General features: G+C 40.4%; 1 protein-coding gene across 1 annotated transcript in view; it reads right to left on the bottom strand.

The window, feature by feature from the left end:
* Positions 1 to 336: 336 nt before the first annotated feature.
* The window catches only part of cuedc1b (CUE domain containing 1b), a 37295-nt gene continuing 10234 nt past the window's right edge, over positions 337 to 27397 (bottom strand). Inside the window, exons 2-11 of the mRNA XM_030066773.1 lie at positions 11342 to 12072; positions 9843 to 9970; positions 8824 to 8950; positions 7835 to 8093; positions 5753 to 5818; positions 5442 to 5522; positions 5234 to 5327; positions 4943 to 5001; positions 4649 to 4718; positions 337 to 4108 (exon numbers count right to left, since the gene is read on the bottom strand). Coding sequence (XP_029922633.1) covers position 4108; positions 4649 to 4718; positions 4943 to 5001; positions 5234 to 5327; positions 5442 to 5522; positions 5753 to 5818; positions 7835 to 8093; positions 8824 to 8950; positions 9843 to 9970; positions 11342 to 11668 — 1212 coding nt within the window. The 5' untranslated portion in view covers positions 11669 to 12072 and the 3' untranslated portion in view covers positions 337 to 4107. The remainder of the gene's footprint in view (positions 4109 to 4648; positions 4719 to 4942; positions 5002 to 5233; positions 5328 to 5441; positions 5523 to 5752; positions 5819 to 7834; positions 8094 to 8823; positions 8951 to 9842; positions 9971 to 11341; positions 12073 to 27397) is intronic.

Here is a 27397-nt window from a genome sequence, read left to right as displayed (position 1 = left end):
TATGCTGCCATATACCGAGTCACCCTTGTCTTTAAATTCCTGTTAAATATGAACATTTTGGTTTCTACTAGAGTGACACAAACTTCCAGAATGGGAGACTTTGTTGTTGTGCTTGTAACAACATGTCGAGACAAATTCAAAATGGAATAATCAATGTGTGGTCAGGGTGGGGTGGGGTGGGGGTCCCTGAGAGGAGAGTGGATCAACAAGTTTCTAGAAGGAGAATCAAACATAAAACCATTTTCACATCACGGCAAAAACTACACAGACAAATGTCGCTTCAAAACCACCCAACCCAGTGACAGCAGCTCCCAGGGTCGCCATTCAAAAAAAAAAAAAAAATTGTTTCATTCTTTTCTAGACAACAGCTGAATATTGTGAACTGAAGACATTTTTTATGAACTGTTTTTATGAACTGACAGGCCGACTGATAAGAGGGTGAAATGTCATGGACTTGAACAATCCATACGGTCAGGTGTCATGTGCCTCATGTCTGATTGCGGCTTTCATTTTGTTCATTACCTTTGACTCCTGACCCCAATTTGAGTCAATGAAATAATTTGAGTCAGTCAAATAATAAGCTGGTATTTTTTTTAATGCAACAAATAAGAGAAATTAAAGTTGAAAGCCTGATGGCAATAAATAAAGACAACAGTGCCCCCTTGTGTGCCATCACAAAATCAAAAATGAACTTTTTGCCAAGATATACCGGTTAAAGCTGGTGAGCACTTGAGTAAAAGTCACCAACAGTAAACAAATGAGAAAAACAACTAAATGCACAATCAGCACGAGCCGACATTTCACCAAACTGCGGCAGCGGGAGAATTTCAGGTTGTGACCCCGTCCCATCGACACCACCGCTCGGCAGTCAGAATCATCTTCATGTTTTGATAAGTGGATAGCACCTTCAGATATTTTAATGATGGCAGATGTTGATGTTTCAGTCTTAATTACAAGGAAATGAACTGAGATAAGTGCAGGGAAGTTACATCTGAGGTGTAGAAATCCTAAGTGACAAAAAAAAAGAAGAAAATGCACAAAGGAAGGAATTCACTGATAGAAATTCATCTTTTCTGTCATGATCTTAACATCAATAACCTTCGTGACGAAAGCCTAGCTCCAGAACATCATCTTCTCTAGTTCGCCCGGCATTTTGCATTCGTATAGGCTACATGGAAGTTTTACTATTGCTTTAGTCCATGCTATACTTAAAAATCTACAGTACAATGAAAGAGAGGAATAGGCAGTTTCTGCTCAAAAATGCAATCGCAGATGAAAGACCTCTTGGATCACAAGCAATTTTTTTTTTTAATCAAATCTGTGATTCTCAGTTCAGCCTAAAGAGCCGTATGTCAGATAAAGCACAGGGCCAATGTCAGTCCTCAGTTTTATTAGCAGCCTGTCAGAGTGAGTCCTCACAGCAGGATCATCCAATTGCACTCTAGATCCGTTTTCTCCCCAGTCGCACACCAAAGAATTACTTTCCGCCTTGACAGACCCGCGTCTGTCACTCATGTGGAAATCACAGGCATTCGTTCTATAATGTCTACAAATTATGGCATTGTTTACAGTAATAACACTGGCATTTAGAAATATGCATTCCCCTTCACTCGAGGAGATGAGATCAATATAGAAATGATGTGCTGAAAAAGAGTAGAGACAATTTGAGATATGGCAGTGTAGCTAGAGTGATATTTCAGTTTCATAATATCTTGCTTATTTCTTGTTCAGGGTTATTACAAGAGCTCTTGGGACTCTGGCAGAATAGAAGCAGAGCTTGGCTTTGGTGGAAGAGTGAATGAAGCTCGCACTTCACGGGCCCCTTTACAGCAAGCATGTGCGGCCCGGGAACATTTACTCCTGTAGTTCGGATCGTTCGGCCAAGTAAGAACAATGTCGTTTGAGTAACAGAACCGAAAAACACACGAGACAGCTGGAAATGCAGGTGTCAGTCCTTTTGTGATAGACCTGCAGTGTGGTGAGAAAACCACCTTAAAACATGAGGATTTATAGATGTAAGAACATCTGATAGCCAGCAGTTCCTCATTAGGATTAGCTTTAAGCTCAAACATAACATGCCTCCAATAATGGCATCAACTTTATTGTTTTTCTACTTTATTTTTCTACTCATTATTTAATTTTCCAGTTTCCATACTGCGATGAAACAAAAAAAAAAAATTATACTGCACGCTAAGAATGTGCAAATGTGTTGACAACAGTGTGGCTCAAAGCGTCGGTTTTGCCTGTTTTTGACCTGTTTGGCCTTCCGTACACGTGACAACAAAACAATGTGTGTAAGAACAGGTGTTGAAACCCAGCATCAAATCATCTCATACAAACTTTATAATTTTCCAAGATCTCATTTATATAAGACATTTTCAAATTTACCCAGGTGTTTTTCATGACTGGAAAACGAGTCTGTAATTTCCAGGTTTTCCAGGACACGTGGGAACGCTGCTGATGTTTGGAGAACCCAGCATGACAAAATGCTCTCTGGGCTGATGCTCACTCGGTTCTGACCTTCATGCTTGGCTAAGGAAACAGGAACTCGAGCCACATTTGTTTGGACTGAAAAGCTCCTCAAGCGACTTGTGACTCCATGCGACATTGGTTCACTTGTAATTAGTCACTGTGAACCTCAACAACAACAACCAAAAAAAAAAAAAAAACGTTTTGCCATCCAATTTTAATTTAGTTAGGTTTTAGTATTCTGACTAAAATTTATTTTGATTTTAGTCACATCATAGGCATTCAAATTTTGAATTGACGTTTTGGTGTCATTTTTTGTCGACAATAACTTCAGCGATTTGAATTTTTTCTCGTGTTTTTCTCTTTAAAGTCTTCATTAAGTTCTTTATTAATGTCTTTCACACAGATTGATCTACATCCATTATATTTTCTTGTTTTTTCAATTTAGTTTTTGTTTTTATGCTGAAATAATTATCAGAGTAAATAAGCCCATACATCTGTTCCCTTCCAAACTGAGGAGTTGTGCCTTCATTCTATTCAGTCTATTTTAGGAATTTTTGTCTTTTATTTGTTGATGAAAGAACATTTCATTATATTTCATTATAGTTTTTGTCAACAAAGGTTAGTTTTTGTTTCATTTTCTTCTCATTTTCCTCCAGGAAAAAGTGTTGTTGATGAATATGAGATGAATCGGTGGTGTGACCACACCCTCAGCCGTGTGGTTAATCGGTGCCACTGAGTCACATGTCATCATTTTCACCTGACCAAACCAATCAAATGAAAGGAACTGCACAGTTACTTCACCGAGCGAAACAGGCTTGCTGTGAATGTGGCCCGAGATGTGAAAAGCTGTGGTTATTACAGCCAAGTGTTGACATTTGCGCAGGTTTACCTTGAGCCCCTATGAAGTTCACACACACACCCAAGAATTTCAATTTCTTCACAGCCCGCCCACCCGTGACACACGTCCCCTGGTCACACTGCTTACTGCCTACCTTGATATGAAAATGTGTGCATGTGTGTTACTCTGGACAGTTTCCTGTTGCACACTTCCAGGTAAAAGTTCCTGTAATTTTCAGACTTATGCCAGAAGAGGCCGGGTGGATCTGTGCGGGGGTGACGTTAAGAAACGGCAAAATATTACTATCCATTTAAAAAACATGGTAGAAAAACACTCTACGTGGTTAGAGTATATAAAGGGGCATGTGCACACTTTGGCTTTTAAACACCCAGCCTGAGGGACCTTAATTACAGACATACATAGAGTGTGCTGCTGTATAGGACTGGGAAAATATATCATGGGTTAATATGGGAAAATCATTACTACAGTTAATGCACCTCTTACAATGGAGATTTAAAGGAAACAAATAAAAAATATTGGTAAGGACTAACTCATCTTTCCTTTACATTTGAAATTATATATTAAAGTGTTATAATACAGAGATAATGCAGTTATAGACAGTTATAAGCCCAGTGCATGGGGAACAGTCCAGTTCCTGGTCTCAACCCAGCGCTGGGCCTTGGATTGGCTGGTTCATATTAGAGAGGGCGGGTAAGGTAGGAAGAGCTGCAAGGCCACCACCCATGGGTCATGCTGCAGTCGCCATGGTAACCCTGATGTGGTGCAGCATGGGAGGATCTGAAAGGCAGGAGGGAGTCTGGCTGATTAGGTTTTAGCAGAATGGCTGGCCTTAAAGTGATAGTACACCCATTTTGAAAAATGTTCATGTGTTCAAGTTAAGAAAATAAAGCACTGGGAGCTCAGACAGCCTGACGCTGAGTGATACAGTAAGCACAGAAGTTACTGGAAAAATACAGTTATAAACAGTAATTTGAGTGAATGTATCGTCCATGTAGTCATATGTGCATTTTAGTTTCAGAAAGCGACACTTGTAAAGTGATGTTAAACCTTCTTCGTGCAGATTAAAATGACTTATTTTAAAAACATTAGCTGGGGGGAAGTCAATTTGAATGGCAGGAGGCTAACAGTTAGCATTTGGAGCGTCCAGCCAGTATCCAGCACTCAGTACCAATGAGAGGAAGATAGCACCACTACCGTCCTACAGAACACCTAGTGGGGGAAGTGAAATTATATAAAATTTTTCAAAATGGGTGAACAATCCCTTTAAGACTTTTCTAGGACCCATGGATACCCTGGCATGAGTGACCAGTGCCTCACCATGATATCGACTCTTTGCGTGGTTCATTCTCTTCCTGAGTGGCTGCTCTTCTGGGCCGACCGTCTTCCTCTGGACAAAGGCACAGAGACAAATTAAAGCATTAACTTGATAGATGGCGTGTTGTGTTCACATGGGATAAAATAAAAAACTGGTGGCATTTTCTGGGAAGGCACAGGATAAAAGAAACTAGGAGTGAAGGAGCAGGATAGTATGAAAGCAAAGGTTGATATGATTTTGTGCAGATTTTTCATGAGGTATCATATGTTCTGGTTGTTGCCAGGTGAACGTCTTACCACAGGGGTTTCCCTCCACATCATCAAGGAGGTTGGCTGTGGAGTTCGCTGTGCCCAATCTGAACAAGAGCTTGGTTAAGAACAACAAAAACTCAGGCAAAGTTACTGAAATTTGGGGATATGCCACTTGTGGTGGAGAAAGAGTTTTTACTATATCAATATGGTGATTAAACTATAAGATCTGGCAACTTTCAGGAAAAAACAATCAGCAAGTGACTTTGCTACACGGACAGAAATACCCACAGAGGATTCAGAAAAAAAAACTGGTATGCAGGTTAAAATGAAGGATACGAATGATGCTTCAATAGTGTCCTCCGTTTTGACTTCCTCCTCTTTGTCTTTTCTGAGAATGTCCTGGCAATTTCAAACAGCTTCTTTCTTGTCGCTGAACAGAGGAAAACAATCACGGCCATTAGCAAAGCAAGCAGGCGTGACGCTCTCAGAAGGCGGATGCAGCTACGTGTGAAATATCAGTCGTATTTGAAATCAGAGGCCTTACATTTGCCCATGTGTTTGAGCTTGTCTCTGAACATGGCGTCGTCGGAAACGGCTTCCACTGAAGCTGAAGCACAGTGTTCTCCTGCGGGCAGACACAGCAACACTACTGCACTGTATATGTGCTAATGTACAAAACATGCACAGAACAAACACAATACGCTTTTACAGTACCATAGCTATAACACACAAATCCCCACCACGGCCGACAAATATCACAGTGAATGCACAGACACACAGACACCAGTAGAATTCAATGTGCACAGACAAAGTTACAGATAGCTTGGCAGAGGAAGCGTGATGAGTGATATCTACCTGTGGAATTCTCCATGCTAGATGAATGACTGGACTTTGATTTCTTTGATTCATACTTCAAGCGATCTAAAAACAGAGAGCAGATGTTATGACCACTGATGTGAGGAACAAAGGTGTGATGATGGAGGTCTGGTAGGATGGAGCAGGAACTTTTGATTTCAAGTGCAAGTCCATCCATCTTGAGCAGTCTGTGGTCACGTTTTATGCTTGATGAAAAAGGAAAAACAGTTTGAGGATGACTGCATTGTTGGATTTAGCAGCTGAGGAGCTCAACAACCTTGTGTTTGGGTTTGCTGTACCACAGAGGAGCTCGCATTTCAGTGGCACCATAAGGAATTATTTGCAACGAGTTTATCCAACAATTTCATTCAGTTAAACTCTGGGAACACTCTTGTGTCGCAGAAAATAGTGTAAAAGCAGCTGTTTGTTACTGCAAGAGGTTTGTCTTGGCCAACACGCCAACAGCCGCAAGTGGTTCAGGAATAAACACAACAAGTTCCACATGCGTTTACTGATTTTAAATTTAAAATACACAAGACCAAAAAGATATGAGACAGTGTGAACTTCGCCGAGCTTTATCGAAAACACTGCTTTTATTTACTTAGATCCAAAATAAGCAGACTATTAATCACCGTAACATTTCAATAACTTTGCCAAGAAATGCTTTCTTTTATTTTGGAAAAAAAAAAGGCTTTAGAAAAACATAACACGGGACATATTTTTCAAGATTTTTGACTCACATTTTTTTCTTACTTTGAAAAACTTTCCACAGGTTTTCAATAGCAGACTTGGCAAAATGAAGGACCTGAGCTTTTTTGGAAAGACTGCATAAATCATGGACATATTATGATACTGTTTTTTAAAACTCACTGTTTTTTGTGTTTGCTGTTTTATTTATTTGTCTATTTATTTTTATATATGAATTTTTAACTGTGTGCAAGGTTAGTGTACATGCAAGTATATTTTCATAAGCTGAAAATGTAGCATTATTATTTTTTTACTCGCTTATTTTACTCATGTATGTGTATTTGTTGTCTTAGTTGTTTTATTTATTGGGGAGGGGGGTGGCTGTGGTGGGGGAGGGAGATACACAGTGTACTGTTGTATTTCTTTGTTTACTTAATGCAGCTGGTCATTGTACACATTGTGAAAATAAAACGATGTGGGAAAAAAGGTTACCTTCAAAGGTTACCTTCAGAGCATCAAATCAATAGCTGAGAGGTTTTCTAATTTTACATATTCTTTAAAAGCATGGAAGCAAGTGCCTTGATCATAAGCTGAAAGATGTGAGACTATGAGAGACGAAAAGAAGCATAAGACTTTAGCATCGAGGCAAATTATGAGAATAACAGTAAAAAGATGTAGGGCTCTAATGAGACTGGGACTTTCACTGCACTTGTCAGTGTGTCAATTTGTCTACGTATGGCTCTGCGTACAGAGAGTTTTCTCCAAGGTAGCGGCAGGCGTATGAATGTCCACCACATACAATCTCAAACAGGGTAGTTATATTACATTGGTCATGTGATCAATTGCAAATCATTGCAATGCATCACATAATAAAAGAGTGTAAACATACTAAACAGTTCATCATTATTTAAATATGAATAGTAGAACCGAATCAGTGCAAGTGAAGTATTTATCACTCACTATTCACTACAGTAAAAAAAAAATAAAATAAAGGGATAGTTCACCCTGTTAAACAGTAGTGGTGCTATCTTCCTCTTGTTGTCACTGATACACTTTGTGGAAAAAATTCACCTCGAGTGCGACCCACTTCTTCATGATTTATGAGTTACATCCTGGATAACGCACCAACCTGTCCAAGTGCAGTGGCCTTCCAATTCACATAACATAAGCACACCTGTTCTAGAATTTCAAATAACTGTGGACCTGACAAAGCGAGGCTGGAGTACGCTGCTCGCTGAGTGCAGTGGGCACTAACTAATTTCAGACCTAGATAATGTTTTCCAAAATGTGTGTGAAATCTACGGTTTATTTAGCTTATATCCTAACACACTGTGTCACCAAAACAGGACAGCTTTGGACAACTGGTTGTCATGACTGTGGTTTTACAGGTCGTACCTCTCTCTAAGGCAATGAGGAACTCTCGGTTGCGCTGCAGCTCCCTCATGAACTCCTCGTTCTGCAGGAACAGGGCGATGCGCTCGTCTTCCAGATACTGCTTCAGCTTCTTCTCTTGCTCTGAAGCTCCTGCCGCCGGACCTGAACCTCCACTGGACCCTGCGGCTCCAGAGCGAGAGCCAGATTGGGCCGTCCACTGGCTTAGAGAGACTGAGGAGGAGGAGGAGGATGAAGGCTGGGACAGACTGCTCTGAGAGCTCTGCAGAGGGAGACAGAGCAGATGTACACTGGTGTTGCAGCCTTCTTTAAAGAGCTATGGAGGAAAGTTAGTGCTCATTCATTGAGTCCATCAGCAGAAAATTAGTCTCTATTTTGACAATTGAAAGACAAAGTGATTTATCAGTTATTTTGAAGAAATAAATGCTACATTATTCAACAACACAATAATAGATGCAACTCTAAAATCTCTAATTGCTCTGTTTTGTCCAGTTTTGTTCTCCAAAATGTGTCCTTGGACCATATGCCTTTGTCTCATGCTTCCCCTTTACCATCATCATTAAGCAGAGTCAGGTGAAGATCATTTTCACATTTTCTGTACTCCTTCAACAAACTTCTGCTCTGAGCCAAAGTAAGCTACGGAGCTGCTGTAAGTTAACAGTTATACATGATGAAACATTTTATATCATGGAGGAGCCTTTGAAATCTTTTTTCATTGGACTCAAACATAGTTGGATGGTCAGAACATGCAGCAGCTACATGTTCTAACATGTGCTCCAAAGCAAGCCTGACAAGCATGAGTGCCTTCACAACTGGAGTGTACAGACACCTGAACATCAGTTGTGGCTGTGTTACAAAGAAATGTGATTCTGATGCTACAGAGGGTTTTTTTTTTAGTGTGGACTTGACTCACTATTTGTCTGATTTAGATTAATTTCTAAGCTGAAAAAAGTGCTTCAGCTTCACACATTTAAATGACAGAAACTCTTTACCTTAATACTGTCTGACTGCTGCGGCAAGATCCGCAGGAAATCATCTGGAAGGTTTCCAAGCAAGGGAGGGTTCCAGTTCCGGTAGCTTCTCACCTGTTGGTGGCCTGGAGGCGGCTGAGCTTCAAATCTACAGGAGTAATGTCCAGTAACACAGCGCATTAGCAATATTAGCAATAACATAGGGTGTATGAGCAATTCACCCATGGTCATTTCAAACAATTATTGATCATTTACATCATTTCAATTTACTGTTTTTGGTTTTAAATTCATTAGTTTCATGCTATGCATGAAACTAATAGTTTGTAAAAGAAAGTGAAGCATCTCTGACGCTACCCTGACATATTAATATATTTTGGATAAACAGAGTGTTGCAAATCCAGTTAGAGGTCATCTTGTTAGAAATAGTCCCAAGGATGGACCTGAGAGACCATCTGCAGTTTTTACAGTGACCACCAGGTGGAGTAAGTAATGATATCAACCAAAGGGGGCGGTGGGGGATTCACAAGATGTACAAAGGCTCCTGTGATTCATATTCAGGGCATGCAAATCGACAAGGCACCATAAAAGGCCCTGCTCTGAGTCTGGGAGAATTTAGGCTTTGTAAAACCATTTGAACAAAACCCTCTAGTCCTGTTGTATTCTTCAGAGTGTAGAAGTGAATTTTAATTTGCCTCTGCCTGCCCTGTATAATATAATCATAATGTGTTGAATCACTGAAGATTTCAGCAGCCAAAGGTGCTGGCATTCAAGCTTGTTCAGACTAGGTGCACATTTTCAGAAGTGTTGTGTCCAGTCTAATTTGCAGGGCATGCAGGAAACTGGAAAAATAGTTGCAAAATGATAATGACATTTAAAAGAGAATCACAAGACAGTCATTTTTATTTTTTGATTATTATGCCTCTGATCACCTTGTTTTGACGTGTATGATGACTCAATGTTCTAAAAAGACTTGCACTGTCAGAAGTACTCCATCTGGAGAGCTTATCCTGATAATTACATCTTCGAGCTCTCGTCCTTACCTTGGTGGGGGTGTTGGTGGGGCTTCTGGATATTTCCTGTCATAGATGTGCATGTCATATGTTGGTGGAGAGTAAACAGGAGGGGGTTCCTCGTCTGAACTGTCCGGTTCCAGCGTTCTCTCCAGAATCTGGGCAAGAGCCAGAAAGCAAAAACACAAGTTTTCTTTAGTTTTCCCTCAGTTTTCCTAACCTGTCTGCAGTACCTGTGCAAGTTGCTACAGCACTGTGAAGAACTGAATTTTGCATATTCAAACCTGCATTCCACATGAGAAAAATGTTTGACCATGGGGCTCCACTTCTGAAAGCACTTTGCTGTCATTCTAAATGAGAGTTTTTCACATCTGAATTGAGGCTTTAGTGTCAGACAACATAACTGGGACACAAACACAAACTAGATTTAGACACCTCACTGTGATTTTTCTCTATTCTGGTAGGATAACTGGAGGTTGCAGTTCTGACAATTCTCCCTTCAGGAATGGGAGCCAGAACCCTTCCTGTCATTGATGTTATATTTAGCTGTTTGGACAATGGTTTGTGCTATAGAGCATAATAAGCACTGGTTAAAAATACAAAATCACACACAAACCTTGAAACAAAAATATATATTGTATCAGACTGGGTGGATCAATCCTTAAAACTTCTTGATCAATCAATAAAACTTGCTTCAATAACTCAACAATTATAGGGGGAAATGTGGTGAGAAACAAAGTGTGGGAGGGTGGAGTAGGGAGGCATTGAGGGCCCTCAAAGTAACGCATGACATGGTTTCACATTTGAGTTGGTACTGAACTCAATCAGTGTTAGAGAAGGCACCTCGAGTGGATTATGAAACCTTGGGTTAATGCAATGTTTCTGAGCAAAGCCAGATAACGTGCCAGTCGTCTTGTCTTGACACATCACCTGGACGACCTGAGAGCTGTCTCAGCAAATCCATTTCAATTTTCCTTTCTTAATTAGTGGTTAGGATGGAAGCGGAAATGGTTCAAATGAAAGAAGCCGAGTTACTGGTAAAATCAATTCAACAATTACAATTTTTTTTTTTGTTTGATGATTTTTATATCGCCATGGTGAATCAATACTTTGTAATATAATTGTATAATTGTAATATTGAACTGCAATACTTACAGGTCTGCAAAATTTACAGAATAACGATATAAATCAAATTAGCACCCAGGAATTGTGAACTGCATCGTATTCCACCCCCATTACATATTGATTACAAATTTATCAGTGCTATGCAGGTTATCGGTGGGACACCCATTACCTGAACATTTGGATCAGACTGTGAATATTCTTTTCTGGCATGAAAAGGATCAAATTGCATTACAAGATATCTGCTAGTTGCTAAATACCCTTATTAGTAACAATGTAAAAGGAAATGGTTCAAATAGAAGAGGAAAGGTTTAGCATTATGTTGTTAGTACTAAGAACACATTTGGCTCTATGGCTGTTTTTAGATTCCCTGGTGACGTTCGTGACCTTTGACCCACTGCACTAACCTCTGGCGGGATGCTGTCATCTGAGTCTGAGCTGTCATCTGAGCCCTGTCCGTCAATGCTCATCTGGAGCAGCTGGTCAATGGTGGCATCCACTGCTCCATTGTTGGAGCGCAGCACACACTCAATCACCTCATAGTCCATAGTGGGAAACATGGTCTTGAAGTCCTCCATGGCCTGGTTGAACTCCAGGCGTCGGACCTGCCGGTTGGGTCGGCTGTTGTTGAGCTGGCCCGGGGTCGAGCCACCACCCCCTCCGCCGCCCCCTCCGCCGCTTCCACCGCTTCTTGAGCCTCCATTACTGCTGCTGCGCCTGAACAGGCTGGTCATCCTCAGGGTCTGGCTGGCTCTGCTTCTGCCAACCTACAGATAGGATGGCAACCTCCCCGCAGCTCTTCTCTTCTGTCACCGACACGAGCGCTCCAGCCCCCTCAGATTCCCTCGCTTTCCACTTTTTCTTCACTCAGTTTCTCATTCTAAGACAAACATCGCAGTCCTTGGAGGAGAGTTCAGAAAAGTTGCCGTTTTTGTTTTTGTTTTTTCTTTTTCCCTGAATCTTGTGCGTTATTCAGCTGCATTCAACATGGCTAACTGTATTATAGGGCCATCAGGGGTGGGACATGAAACAGTCAGCGAGTGAAAATTAAATCCAAGTCCAAGGTCCTGTCACCAGGTAGGGGTTAGAGCCAAAATCCAACAAGGAACCAGCATACTTAGGTCACACTGATCAGTACCTACAGACATAGAGAAGGCTACAGGTTAGCGAAAACCAGCACAAAAATATAAATTCAAAAATAAAATAAAACAATACATATAGACCTTTGACACAGCAGACAAATTTCAAGCTACAATATTCATTTGTGCAAAGTGTCAAACCTTGGGGGGGCTTGGTCAGGCCAATCTTCTGCTGGCCATGAACATCTCAGCTCTCTCTTTAGGTCTAGTTATAAGTGAGTAATTATCTTGACTCTTCAAACGGCTTGAATTAGCATGATTTGACTTATCTAGAAGTTAGCTATGTGGAACTGCTTATTCCCAAATCAATTTAAGTTAAAAGACCAAACCAGTGATTTTGAAAGTTGGCCCATTTTCCGTACATTTTACATTGCAACAAACCATTTTGCAAAACATGTCGGGGTATTAAAGATTTCACATCATATAATTGCAATTGCTCAATTTTCAAACGCGAGTTTTTGGTTCAAACAGCCACCTTATAATATTATAATGTTCTGCTTCTGCAGCTGACAAAGACACACCACAGAACTGATACTTTGCTGTGTAAAGCAAACGTTTCTCTGGGGGCTATTTTCCAGTGAAGGGACCGTTTCACTCTGCCCCAATTTCATCAAAACACAACAGTGTTACTGCTTTTAGGAAAACTAACGTGGACGACTTTATTACATGTTAATTTTCATATCGGATTGGAACCAAAGTTTGGATAAAACGTACTAAAAATTATAAGCAAGTTCTAAAATATGACAGCTTCCTCTGGGGAAAAATTAAATGAAGTTTTTATGTTTTGTAGATGTTCTTGCTAAATCACTGGTGTGGCCCTTGAACTCCAGTCAGGCCTTTCAGAAGTCCCGTTTTTCTTGGCCTCCTTTGTGGAGAGCTGCCAGGTCAGCCTCAGGAATGTCATTTTGTACTACATATTTTTGGTCAAGCTGTCTTGCCCTGAACAGAAAGAGCTGGGACAACACTTTAGGATGGGCCAGGAGGACTGAGTGATGTCGATATAAGAGACTAACATGCTCTTATGCACTGAGAGGAGCTAAGTGCCTGGTGTATACAGAACCTACTCTTGCATAACGAACCAGATTGTAAGTAAATTTGTATCTTCAGACATGGAGTGGTTTGGAAAAATATGATGCAAATATGAGAGAATCCTTATCCTCTTGAGGCTGTCACAAAATTCACAAAAAATGCAAGGGTTTAAAATGGGCCAACATAAATAGCAGCAATTTCCTGTCTGCTTGAATATTAAGTCTTTTTAAAACAGCAGAGCTGGTGGGCAATTGGATATCCAATATGCTGATATTTTCCAGCTCTTTTGGCTGACTGCAAATGCCGATACTGATATATGCACATATTTTTCAGCAGATGTAGTAGAATTAGCATATTATTATGCCTACTCTTGTCATGATAGCCCACTGGCAGATGCAGACATAAATACAGTGCTTTTCAAAATGTACACATTCACTGGAGCATCAAGAATTTAGGCATAATTTCGTCCCAATACCGATATACCAACCATGCTTCCCTTGCAAAAAGGCCATTTTAGATGCGCTGTTAGGCCTCCACACAAAGTGAATGACAGGCATCCCATGTCTCTGTATGAGCATTGGGGGGAATATATCCTGTCTGATCACATTAACAGTGTCTTCTGTTCCCTCCCTGTGTTTGTGTCCAGCTATGCCAGACCCCGACATTACTAAACAAAAAGCCAGACACCCCTCAGATGCTAGCAGAGCAATGGAAAATGAGGCTCACACCAGCTGCCAAGAGAAAAACCCGACAGCGTCCAAATCAGCTTTGGCCTTGCCATGCCTGGCGAATCAGATCCACTGCATGCCAGCAGGGGGGAGCGTCACAGCGGAAACATTTGGCAGCCGCAAACAAACACATACATGGACCCAATCAGGCACACACATCCCTTCTCAATTGCAGCTTGTAATCAAGACAATGAGAATCAACAAGCCTCCAGCTGATCCTGCAGGGGAGTGTCGTCCAATTATCTGCCATGGATGGAGAGTTAGCAGGTTTTCCCTCCGACCTAAGGCTACACCAGGTGGCTCCAGCCGCTGATTAGCACTCCTTCAGCTAATCAGTGAAACCTTGACATTAGAGATGGATAGCGTTATGCTGCCTTCAAATGGGGTCGTGTTTACCGTGTTGGAGAGGAGTCCATATGAACGCCCCTCCCCCCTTATGGTATTTGTGGCTTCAGAAGTGGAAATTCACTTAAAACACCAAGTTCATGAGTTGTAACCACAAGCTCACGAGTTCCTTTTTTTTAAAATCCCATTCATTTAATTTAACCCAAAAAATTGCATTAACTTGCACTGGAAGTGTGGCTCACACAGGAAAATTGTTCTACCCAGGCAAGGATGTGCAACAATCTTATTTAACCAGAGTGCATATAAAGAGATATTTGACCTAGAAGACTATGAGGCCATCTCCAGGGGGCGACATACAGCATTAAAACTGGGTTAAAAGAGTCAAATGAACAGGGGTCAATGAGATTTTTCCCAGAAAATCAGTTCTCTTTCTCTCGCTATATTTTTTATTGTGCATTTTATTGTGTGAAAATGACCAGACACTGGTTAAGAACATACACATTTCTATGTGCTTACATGAATGAAATCTGGAACCATTTAGGAAAACAAATTCTCTTTGCTTATACAACCCTTTTCCCTTCTTTAATCTTTTTCTTTTAAATTTCTCTTCCTCCGACCTTGCTCTTCATATTCCGGTCAATGCTGTTGTTCAATGAATTGCTATTTATACATTTAAAAGGTATAGGCCTATTCCATTTTGTGGAGAAATTTTACATTTACAAATAAAGCAAAACAAACAAACAAACAAAAAAACAGAACAGAACAGGATATAACTCTGTTCTTTTTTTTTTTTTTTTTTTTTGAGTCCAAACTAGACCCAAGCCTGGCTCAGTCTCGTCAGTAGTTTGGAACTGGTTCGGCTTTGCGGCGTCAGACCTCAAACAAACCACGGTCAGCTGCATTGTTTGTTTAAAGGCTGTTGCATCTAAAGGCAGCAGCACGAGCGATTTATTTCAGCATCTCAGATGGAGGCATGCAGCGGAGTGGGAGAAACATTTTTCATTACGAGATGCACACGACCACAGCAGACCACAAGCACCTGCTAAAAAGCAGCCGACATCAGTGGAATCAATTTCCCATTGCATCCCATATGACTAGAAAGGGGCCTGGTGGAAAGCTATTATGTATGTAGTTGAATTTCATATCACTAGAGATATGGTGCCCATGTATACAGTAGAAAAGTCAGGGTTTAACCACACGCTGAACTTTTGACCCCAGGTATGTGCTACCAAGCTGTAAGTGTTTCAGTGAAGTTTCCCTGCCTCATCTATACAAGCATACACCTGAAAAGATCACTAGAGAGCTGGAGAGGGTCTCACTTGACTACAATAGACCTATGGTCCAGCTGGAAAAGAAAGAGAAAAAAAATGACAAACTGTAAATCGAGTTTGGTGTGGAAAAAAATTAGAGATTTTATTTTTAGGCCGTCTCACCCAGACCGACTGTGTGAAGTTCAGCTGGTTCATGAAGGTTTATTGTTTTTAAAAAGTGGGTTCCAAGGGAAAAAAAAAGTTTGTAAACCAGTGGTCGAGAAAACGAGCTGCAGCTTTCCTTTGATGTCCTTGCAGCACCTCCCACTCTCCTTCTCCTCTCCTCCTCCCTCACGTTGCACTGGGGGTGCATTGTGGCTGGTGGCTGCACTGACCCACATGGTAGTGCCAGGCCCCATCAATGGGCCAAGCGGCATCAACAGAGCCCCTCTCTTAGCCTCCCATTGGCTCTGATGTAAACAAGATGCCTCGTATAGCCCTGCCGCCGGGCCACACTGCAGCTCAGTGTGTGCATGCAACGGAGACAAAGAACAAGAGAGACTGACTGGATGTGATACAGCATTAAAAAACAAACAAATTACATGCACGAGTGCAAACTCCTGCACATGAGAAAATGAGAGCCACACACACACACACACACACACACACACACACTACGGGTGTGATAAGAGACTTTTCTGGGAAAACTCTGTATGTTTAGTAAGTCACCAATGGAATGACACCCATTTCTGAAAGTGTTCAAGGACCGATGACACAGCGGTCGCATCTGGTTTCTAAATGGGTCACTCAAAGCTCAATAAGCAGGCAAGTAGTGGTAGATCTTTTTGAATTGATCATGCAGCAAAAAGCAAAACTTCTGCCTCTATAATGCCTTGAGCAGTTTGTATACAGACAAAACCTTTCTCTCAGGTTTTACACAGTCCACAATTCAGGTAAAAAAAAAAAAAAAAAATACCACTGATATCGTCTTGGAAGGCAGGGACAGCCAAAATCAAAACTCAGTTTGGGTAAAAATACTTCATTACTTAATTCATGTGATGAAAATGAGACAATAACTAAATGGAATCTATTAAGTAGCAAGCCACATTCATCAAAATGAGACCTTCACGGGGCTAGATTATTTGAAATTAGGCTACTTTCTGATTTATTATTTTAAATCAATCAATTTATAACCTATACTGATCAATGAGAAACTGCACATTGGCTCAACACATAATGTTGAATTACATAAAGCAGAAGAGAGATATGCAACAAATGTACAGTATACAGGTTTGCTATTTATCTTCCAGAGTAAAATAACTGTTCCTTTCATCTTTCTTCAGAAATCCTACATTCCATGTCAACGTTTTGCTTTTTTGATAGCAGGTTTGCTGAACTAACAAAATGCAGCCCTTTACTTCCAGCCACTTCTACTTAATTTGTCATAATTTCATCATTAATCATTAATTTATCAATTTATCATAGAAACATCTTATTTTTTGCTTTACACATAGTTGATTATAATTGGATGCAAAAATTTCAATTAAAAAATCCCCCTGCAAAGCAGACTTAGTCCTTTTCTGGACTAAATCTACTAGACATTTCCAAAAAAAAAAAAAAAAAAAAAAAAAAAAAAAACCCTCAAATTCTAAAAAATCAAATGCTGAAAATCAGATGACTAAAATAAGACACTGGTACAAGTTTAACGTAACATCCTCAGCCATATTTAGCATTGCCAGCTTACACTGAATTTCCTCTTACAAATGTAAAATTGTAGCAAGAGGCAGTTGAGCTGTCCATGTCCCGTCACAAATAAAAAATGCAAAGATCGAAAAAAGGTATTCTCTTTAGTGCTGGGACAACTTGTGGACTGTTTGATAAACTGATAACAGCTTAGAGATTATTGATAAGTAAAACAAGTTGGGGTTTTTTTGCATGTGGATAAATAAATCTTCTGCACGCCAACTGATTTTCCAAAGCCTCCTGTTTTGGTTTTCCTGAGTACCCACTGATGTCCCCTGCTGTGACTGGCAGCCACCAGCATGAAAGATGGCATCTGACATGTGGCCACATTTTGAAAAGCGAGATGTCACAAAAAATGTTGATAGAAGGCCAAAATGGAAAAAAGGTGCATTTAAAAAAAAAATCTGTCACTGTGTAGACGCAGCCTAAGAGGTCATCTTCAGTTACAAAGAGAAAACATCTTTACTGCAGCATTTCCAGAGCTCAAATGATCTGAAAAGGATATTTTAAGAATTACACATATTGAGTATATATTTGTCAGCAAACTCAACAACAAACAGGTGCTGTCTCAGTATATTTTTTAAACATACAGTTATGGGGTAAGAGTAGATTCTTCTATCTAAAATGTGTCAGTGGCATGGAAATGCTCTTGTTCTCCAGCTCTGACTGGACAAACGGGAAACAGGATGTCAGGCTGTGATGCAACACTGATTAAAAAAATCCTCATATACAGGCCTCAGATGAGGCCCATTTTCCATTTTATAGGCGCCATGCTCCAGATGCAGCTCTGACCAATAATCTAATTCTGACCAGGAGGAATGTTGCTCTCGCAGGCCTGAAGACATTTACATTCCATGTACATGCATGAATCTCTGAATGTTTCCACCAGGGAAAGCCAAACAGCCTAGAAATGAAATAAATCCTTTTTAAAGACCAATCCAAATCTTTCCCTGTAGTCATTTAGCTGGTAGTTCAAAGCTGAAACCATTTGAAAAAAAAAAAAAAAAAAAAAAAAAAAAAAAAAACTGTTACTGACCTATCAACACAACAAGGAGGTCTAACTTGCTGACTTCTCATTTGGCCCCATTTTTCCAGCCGCTTACTTCCCTAAAATACAGGTTAGCTTCCCTATGTCAGCCTAGTTCACAAATACGCAAATATAGACTTTTTTCATTTTAGCCTAACATTAGTGTGGCAAAGATACAATTTCAGTCACAAGTCACATTTGTTTGATATTTTACATCAATTGCCTCAAACTACCAAAAACAAAACAAAACAAAACATTGGAATCACAACATAAGGTCAATGCTAAGCAAAGCTATCCAGCTGAATGTTCATCACATATTTTTCGGATGTGTTCCACTTCAGATGATTTCAAATCTCCCACTAAAACACACCTTCAATTTTCTTTGAGCATGACACTCAATATTGCACCGAGTACACACTCAAAGGCTTTTAGCCCAGTTCTGGCACAGAACTGAAAGTGCGTGCGTGCGTTGCTGTGCTCTGGCCATGGTCTCACAAAGACATCTTCCCAACAACATCATATTAATCTGCACCTAAGAACCAGGCTATATATAGCACAGAATCCAGGACTCTCTGTCCTCTGTGTGTGTATGTGTGTGTGTGTGTGTGTGCGTGTGTGTTTTGGAGGGGAGGGGGTTGCTTGCTTACCAGTGTAGGCAAAAAAAGAACAGAGCTGTTTTCTCTCTCTTGACCAGTCATATCAATACATGACCAGGGAAGCAGCGGCCGCTCTGTACTGTACTTCTCTAAACAAGTTTGGCTCAACTCGCCAAATTGCAGCCATTCATATTTCATTACGTGGTAGCTACTAAAGTCAGGGTTCACTTTATGTACCAGTCCATTTAAACAAACAGCTTCTTCCACCAGACACTGAGTCACATAAAACCTCCTACACCATACTTCCGCTTTTTTCCCATGTGACCTGAATGTAGCATAATGGCAGATGCCTGCTATGGCTGCTCGATTATGGCCAAAACACACACAATCACAACTATTTTGGTCAGTTTTGAGATCACAGTTATTTAACATGATTACTCACTGACTTTTGAAACTTCATGAATTGATAGGACTTTGAAAGTGAAAGTGCACTGCTGCAAAGGAAAGGGGTGCGCTTGATTTACCACACAAGATAAAACAAGAGCGTCATTGCGAAACGGAATATGGCACAATAATTGTTTTGTCTCGATCCATCTTGTTTCATAATCACCGGAAACCAAATCTGGAATTGAAAATAAAGTTTGATTAATTGCCCAGCCCTAATGTCTATTAAGATTTTGGCATGCCAGTGTCTACAGCTTACTGAGAGTGATGTGTTTGCCTGATACGCGTTCCAACTGATAACACTGCTGACCTTAACTTTGGTATGCATGCAGACGTCTGCCTCTGAAATGCAGCCCATGAAAACAGTCAAAAGCAGTTAAGACTGAAAACACACACACAGAAAACACACACACTTCAGCCATCCAACAGCTTATGTTTCACATCTGAGATGAGGCTGTGATTGGCTGGTTGCTTCACCTCAACCCAACAGGAGACAGAAACAGAGCACAGTCCTGTTTCCCAGCTGCCGGCAGCAACTCAAATCAAACACGGCCAGCACGGAGACGCAGCACAGCAAAACTGTAGCCCACTCGTCTTCACGGAGAGCCTTCAATTAAGCTAATTGCTTAGTCAGGCACAGCATGAATAGAACACAAGGGCCAGAAATGAGTTGAACAAAGCTCATGTTTCCGGATGTGCATAGAAAACTGTGTTTGCTGGTAATTTCTGTTTTCACTGCACACTCTGCACACGAGCCGATTGATAATCTAGCTACAAGACAGTCCTAGCTGACATGCATTCTTATCCGTATTACTAGTATTTGTTGCTATATGCCAGTGCAATACAACCATGCAGGTCTGACGACAATTAATCAAAAATTAAATCAAAACCGACATCCCTAACCTCTAACTGACATAATCTTGCCCATGTCGGTAATTTCGATTTTTTTTTAAAAATTGCTGTATACTTTCCCCATTGTGTGCGTTCATGTAATGTCCCCTTAAAAATGTACTACCGCATGTGTGGTCATGTGACTCCACCTCGTCCAGTCACAACATTAAAGCAACACAGAGGAGAACTTTAACATCATGACACTGATTTGTGGTCATATCGCCCAGCCCTGATGTTAACTCCTTCCCTGTTTGAAGAGCGGGAGCTTCACTGTGATTGTGCGGCTCCAAAACGAGTGAAGTAGATGTAGACGGGAACACAACACGATTTTGAGCAGCGATACAATGCTGGAAAATTGTTTTGAAGGATTCACGACAACACATATTTATTTTGGTTTCATTTTCATGGCTGTTTTTAAGTCCCCTTGCTTTCAAAATGGCTTAGCTATTTTCTGCTGTAGCACTGCCACTGTACAGTCCTTTATTCAAACCTGCTACGGCAGAAAAAAGCTCCACCATTTTGGAAACCAGCGGGCAGAAAAGAGTGCTGAAAATGAAACCAAAATTCAAAATGATGTTTGTCTGTATCTGTACCTACTTCATTCATTTTGGAGCAGCACACTCCCACTGAAGCTTTCGTTCTCACTAAAGAGGAGTTCATGCACAATTACTGGCAATGCAGCAATGCAGAATGTGTAAGCTATGGTTAGAAAAGTGCATGGGGCAGGGGAAGAGGTATGAGGCGAGGTATGAGCTGGGAAAAAAAATATATTTTTCGCAAAGTACTTCCAGTCTCTTACAAAAATGAGGAATACATTTGGTGAATGATGTAGCAAAGTGTATATGGTACCATTTACAGTCAGGCATTTTGTCTCAAATTTTGAGATAGCCTATTCCTGTACAGAAATAATACAGAAGAGATTTAGCATTTTATAAGGAATAAATAAAAAAAACATTCATGTTGGCTAGAAGATGAAACCAGTAAAATTTGTTGACTCCATCACCTTCCATCAGCAGGCCCAAAGCGAAATCTGCATTTGAAATAACATGCTTGTAACATCATGAAAATGTTGTCATGTTGCGTTGGTTAAAAATTTTGAAAGTAGCTGAAAAATTATCAGTGGCAGCACATGAAGACGTGTAGCATTTAAGTTTGTCAGTATTATTTTTTTTTTTACTTTTCTAATTTCCTAGGAAAATGCATATGTGCAGCTGCACTATTTTATACAGTTTTCATTGTTTATAATTACAAGATTAAAGAGAATTTTATTTGAAATGGAATGATGACCTCCACAATCAAAAACCTTTCTGCAAACTGTCATATTGTTACATCTTTAACTCTGGACTGCTGTGCCTGGTCGCCTAATAAACATACAGAGCAGCGCCAGGTTTCCACCAATTGCAATACATCATCTGCTCGTCTGTCACCATGACAACCAAGCCCACTAAGTCTATCTGAGAACATCACAGGTGTGACACAGTAATCTCCTAAATTGACCTTTGACCTCTGCTGCACCATATTATTCAGAGCATCAGCGTGTCCCTGCTTGCCAGCAAACATACAGTAACAGTCCCTTCAGTTAATCCCCTTTATGTACTAATAGAAACAAGTGGGGGAAAAAAAGATGGGAAATTCAAATACCCTGAACTCTTTGTGCCATGATGGGCCTGAATTTGGACCACGTGATTAGGACTGGCCATCAATGGAGAAGGAATTGGAAAGGTTTGGTTTTTGTTGTTATTCTTCATGTTTGCCACTGCACACGATGCAACCGTCTGATGAACACGGACAAAACCAACAGAGTAAAGTGTGATGGCATTTTAGAAAAAGAAGCGGAAGAACCTGCTGTGTGCATAAAATGTCAAGCAGACATTACCTTTGAGGGGGGGAAATACAGCAAGTATGTGTAAACATCTCCCGGTGCATGGAGTGAATTTACAACAGTTTGATTTCAAAATGCTTTCACTCTGAAAACGTGATGTATTTTCACACCAAAAAATTTCAAACAAAAAAACGAATGACTGAATTTTCTTCAACATGGAAGTCATTAACCGAGAATGACACTCATTTTCGGGTTGCCCCAGCACACTCCAACTGTCATTCCAGTATTTCCAACAGCATTTTAAGGCCACATTTTTTTGCTCCTGTTGCAAGAGTTGGCTTAGTACAGAACGAGTGAAGAAAATCTAGGAGATAAAGAGGTACATGCTGGACTTTAGGACCCACAGTGCAATTGTTTGGCTTCACAACAGTTGTACTGAGATGAGATGTTACGGTCATGTTTTGTTTTTTGTAGACTGAGGATAAACGGCACTAACAACAACAGTTAATTTCAGGTAGAGAACTTGTGGTTCATTTGAATTGCAGAGGCTTGTGAGACCAAAAATTATTCAGCATTATTTTGATCTGAGGTCAAAATAATGTGGTTAGTCATCCACAACTGTAACATTCAAATGTATACAGATAAGCATGAACATCTGAAAAATTGTTTGATGTTTTAATTGTTTAGCTAACGCCGTTGATGAGCCAAACTCTACACAAGAACACCATCTCAACACCAGTTGGGCTAACTGCTAGTTTAAGGTACAGCAGGTTTGCTTTTCTCAAATGGAAATCAGAAAAATCCAACCCTTTCTCCACTCTTTACCATGATCCAACACCCTCAACTCAACAAGAGTTCAGTATTTTCTCTTGAAGCGAAATTACATCTCAATTTTTACTTGTAGTTTTTTTTTTCCGCTCTTGTTTGCTCCACACTATTGAACTTCTATTCATGTGCCACAGGAGGTTTTCTACCCAGAAGTTCAGTCTCTCTCCATTCAGCCCAACTGCACTATGCTGCCAAATAAACATCACCAGTGCTTCATGTTGAAACACATGATAATGACACTTTTTCCTCTCCTATTTTTGGGTTAAGTATTCCTTTAAAGAGGCTGGCAAACCAAGGTCTTCAGTTCTTCCCCCGCTTTCTCTACTCGCTGAACACAAATGAGAACAAGAACAACATGTTGTTGGGTACCACAGCAGCACATAAGGAGCCATCTGGGCATGTGAGCCAGAGCTCTGTTAGGTATTTAAAAAGCTCTTTGAACCTATCTGTGGCCGGGTCTAGTCACAGTTACAGCACTGGATGCCCTGCGCAAGGCACATCGTATACACACATACATGTGGGAACAGATGGATGGAGACAGGCACATGAAGAGGCAGCCCTCAGATCCTGCAGCTGCACATGATGTGAATTAAAAAAAGGGATCATATCCTTGGCTGCAGGCCAGGCAGGACAGCCAGATGTTGCATGCTCTTAAAACACCATTTTGAAGTGAAGGCTTAATATCCCAACTGCTCATAAAACTAACTGTTGTATGAAATAATAAGTGAGCAGTTTTGATGAAATCTTTATGCAGATTAACAAGGCAGACTCTGCTTCACCCATTTGTGTGTATGGCGTCATTTAACAGTCTAGCTAAAAGAGTGCAGCCGAATAATAAATTAAAATCATAATCCACCACCTTTCTGGTTTCCTGATGTTCACAGCGAACGGCTTGAAGTGTGGGGGTCAGATGTAGTGTGCTGTTTAATAATGTGTGCATGTGCTTAAAGGGATAGTTCGCCCATTTGGAAAACTTTGATACGGTTATTTTTAAGAATATTAGCTGGGGGAAGTCCACCTCAATGGCAGGAGGCTAACAGTTAGCATTTGGAGCATCCAGCCAGTATCCAGCACTCAGTAACAGTAAAGGCTGAATTATGCTTCCGCGTAGGAAGAGCGTACGGAGGTTGTGCGAAGCTTACGGGGGTTGTGCGACCGTCGCAGAGCCTTGCCGCGCGCCTCCCAAAAATTGTAACTACGCGGACCCTCCGCAGCCCCACAAGAGCTGTGATTGGTCCGTCGAAGTACACTATTTCCGGCATTTCGTTGCAACCGGCATCACATTCCTGTTGTTGTGCCATCAGCGCCGTTTTTTTTTTTTTTTTTTTTTTTTAAACTGTTGTGTCTTGACTCGTCGGTTGTGTTTGAAAACTTTGGAGAGTGCCCGCACCTATACGACTCGTCCACTCGCCACAGAAGAGCAGCGACCATACGTCACAGGGTCTACGTTGGTGGGAGGAGAATTGCTCTGTGTGTTTGCAGAGGTATGTTGGACACACACGCGCTGCGTAGGAAATGCGTGCTTCGCACAACCCCCGTACGCTCTTCCAACGCTGAAGCATAATTCAGCCTTTAGAGGAGGATAGCCACTACTGTCCTACAGAACAGCTGGGAGGTAACTGAAGTAATATCAGATTGTTTCAGAGTGGGTGAACTATCCCTTTAATGGGATAATACCATACAAGTGACAGTACAGTGGTAGCAAAGCCACACACACAGCAGTGAAGTGGACTTCACCGAGTCAAACTGGGTAAAGAAGGCTGTGTTTCCATCAGTTTGGGAGAGAAACACAATTTAATTTGAAGGGATAAGTGGACGAGAGCGGATGTTTAAAGATTTGTGAAGGTTTTATAGTATAAAAATTTTAGTGCAGTATGATATCACTATTTAAGATGCTCCATGTCACAGGAAGTAGAGGTCATGTGAGGTCATTTCATTGGGACTGTGGGCCTGAATCAAGATAACATGCTTTGAACTGATTTATTCTCGATTCTAAACATACCAAACTCACACAGGGGGAATACTACAAAGTACAAGTTGCTGCACAGATGCCACTCCTGTTCACCAGGCGCCAGCCTCAACACAGCACAGCAGTATGGCTGACACAGACACAGTTATTTCCTGCTGTGCCAAACCTAGAATCCAAAGTCTGTGAAAATTTTGCCTTCTGCAAGAGACTTAGCAACACAGACAAACATTTGTGCAGTGTTTAGGATTTGTAAAACAGAAATCGAGTACTTTGGAAAGACAACAAATCCATCCAGGCATGTTTTAAGGCGCTGAATCTCCACCAGCAGTGAAACGTCTATTTCTGCTTCTGTGGCTGCAGCGAAGGCTCCTGCTGTTCTGTTCACGTTTTTAAACAAACCCTCAGAAACACCACAAGAACAAAAAGCTATCATGACATTGATTTCTAGCTACCTGCTACCTGGCTACCACTTCTTTACTGAAAAGTGAACTTCCAAAATGTATAAAGACAGAAAACAAGAAGTGAAGAGATTATTCTGTGAAGCTGACTAAGTTGTCAGATGTTATTTTACATTTCAAAAGAGAAAACATTTTATTTAATCCTTGCGTATCAATTCAATGTCAATTAGTGGAATTGTGGTTTCTAAAAATCTAACTGAATCATCTGTCTGCTAAGGTGCTCATTTGCACAGGAGTTCAGACTCACCCTGGATGATGGCACAAGGAATAGAGACATTGCATTATTGATAAATATCCTCCCATTAGGGCTGCGCCAGATCATATTGTTCATGATAATACCGGTATAAATTTGTACATGAAAAAAGTGTCATATCATGATATCAATGATATAGCAGCATTATGACATGCTGACACTTCTCCAGACCCGACCACACAGCCTGCAGCGTCTCTCACCACAACATTATAACACAACAGGAATCAGTTTGGTGTTTTTCAAACCATCCAGGTAGACTAAAGGCAACCCAAACATAATTAAACCGATTGGTGCCATTAGCTTCACATCAACCCCAAGGTAAAGCAAGGCAAAAGCAAGCAGAGTAAAAACACTAAATTAAGGTGGAGGATTAACTAGGATTAAGACAGTGAAATAAGAAATATAAAAAATAGGCTAATGTATTTCTTCAGTGTGTCACTCTGCGGGAAACAATGCAGTTATTGTCACTTTTTTTATTTTATAGTCCATAAAGTCCATAAACAAGTCAACATATTGAATGCAGAAAGTGTAACATCAAGCTGGTCCTCATTTGTTTCCACATAAGCTCTTGCTCGTCTGCTGTCACAGTTTCCCGGCAGTGTCAGGCCCGGCCCTCGTCATGATTTCTCATGGGAATCCCTTCATGGGATGGGAGGACAACACTCTGCCCCTCTGGAAAAAAGGCCTCCCTTCTTCCCATCTTGTTTTGACAGATGGCACAGGCAACAAGAAGCCATCTTAAAAAGATACCATTTCACATTTCAACTTTGCTGGAGCAGATCAGCATCTTTATCCAACAATCCCACCATTGTAAAACAGAGGTAAAACATACATTACATGAAGGCCAGGCACACTGTGATGTTTCTGGTGCCTGTAACATTTTTCAGTGATCCAAAACTGTAAACTTCAGGTTTTGGTATCAGTGACCCATAATGAAGGAGCCAGGGCTTCTTATCAGATTCATCATTTTGCACCTTCATTCAACAAATTACACCAAGAGAAATCTGGTACTGAAGATGCACAGAGACTAATTTCTCCACCCATGTAGCCTCAATAGACCAGCATGCAGTGCAATCACCAGACGAGACGTGTTTTTCGTGCATTTTTAAACTACCGTTTGGAGTTTTTATTTATTTATTTACTTACTTTCTCTCTTTTCACACCTTACTCTTCTTATTACGAAATTATTTTGCTATTTTGTGTTTCTATCCATTTCTTATTTGTCTTAATCCTATGAAGGATGGAAAGGGCCATAAATAAATAAGTAAATACACACATAATTATATAACTGAATGCTTAAATAAGTGATTAAATAACTAATTATGAAATAAAATGCTTAATTGTCACGACAAATAAATGAAATAATTAAACATTAAATATATAATTACATTCATGTATTTAGTTTTTCATTTATACGTTAACACAATTGTATTTCCTTAAATTGAAGCAAAAATATATTGTGTGAACCTCATCCATCAAAAGTCCAGGGGCGGACTCTGCCCTGTGATTGGTCGTTTAAACTGAATCTGCTGCTTTTGCCTAATTCAAGATGGCAGCACCCGCAGCATTTTGCATGCTAAAATGGCAGATATGTTAACTGTAGCTGAACAGATGGAGGCAAATGCCAATTGCTATTTATATTATTCATTATTTATGTATTTATTTATTTAGTTTTGGCTTTTTCCGCCCGCCATATGATCCTGCCTCTGGTGTTTCCTTATTGCAAATTAATGAGATTCATGATAGCGCTTCCTCAGCTTCTGTTTTTATTGAGCTTTGTTTTTTTATTTAGTGTTTTATTAATTACAAGGTCGTTTACTGCTAGCAGTAGTAGTAGTAATTTTGTGGGTGTTTGTGTATGTGTAGGTGGGGTGCCATTTGTTTGTATGAAAAGTGCAATATAAACAAATGTCTTGAATGATTTATTGACAGATTTATAGA

The sequence above is a fragment of the Myripristis murdjan genome, chromosome 13 (assembly GCF_902150065.1).
Source record: "Myripristis murdjan chromosome 13, fMyrMur1.1, whole genome shotgun sequence".
NCBI lineage: Eukaryota > Metazoa > Chordata > Actinopteri > Holocentriformes > Holocentridae > Myripristis > Myripristis murdjan.
Note: the sequence above shows the minus strand (reverse complement) of the source record. Positions and strands in the feature narration are given on the sequence as shown.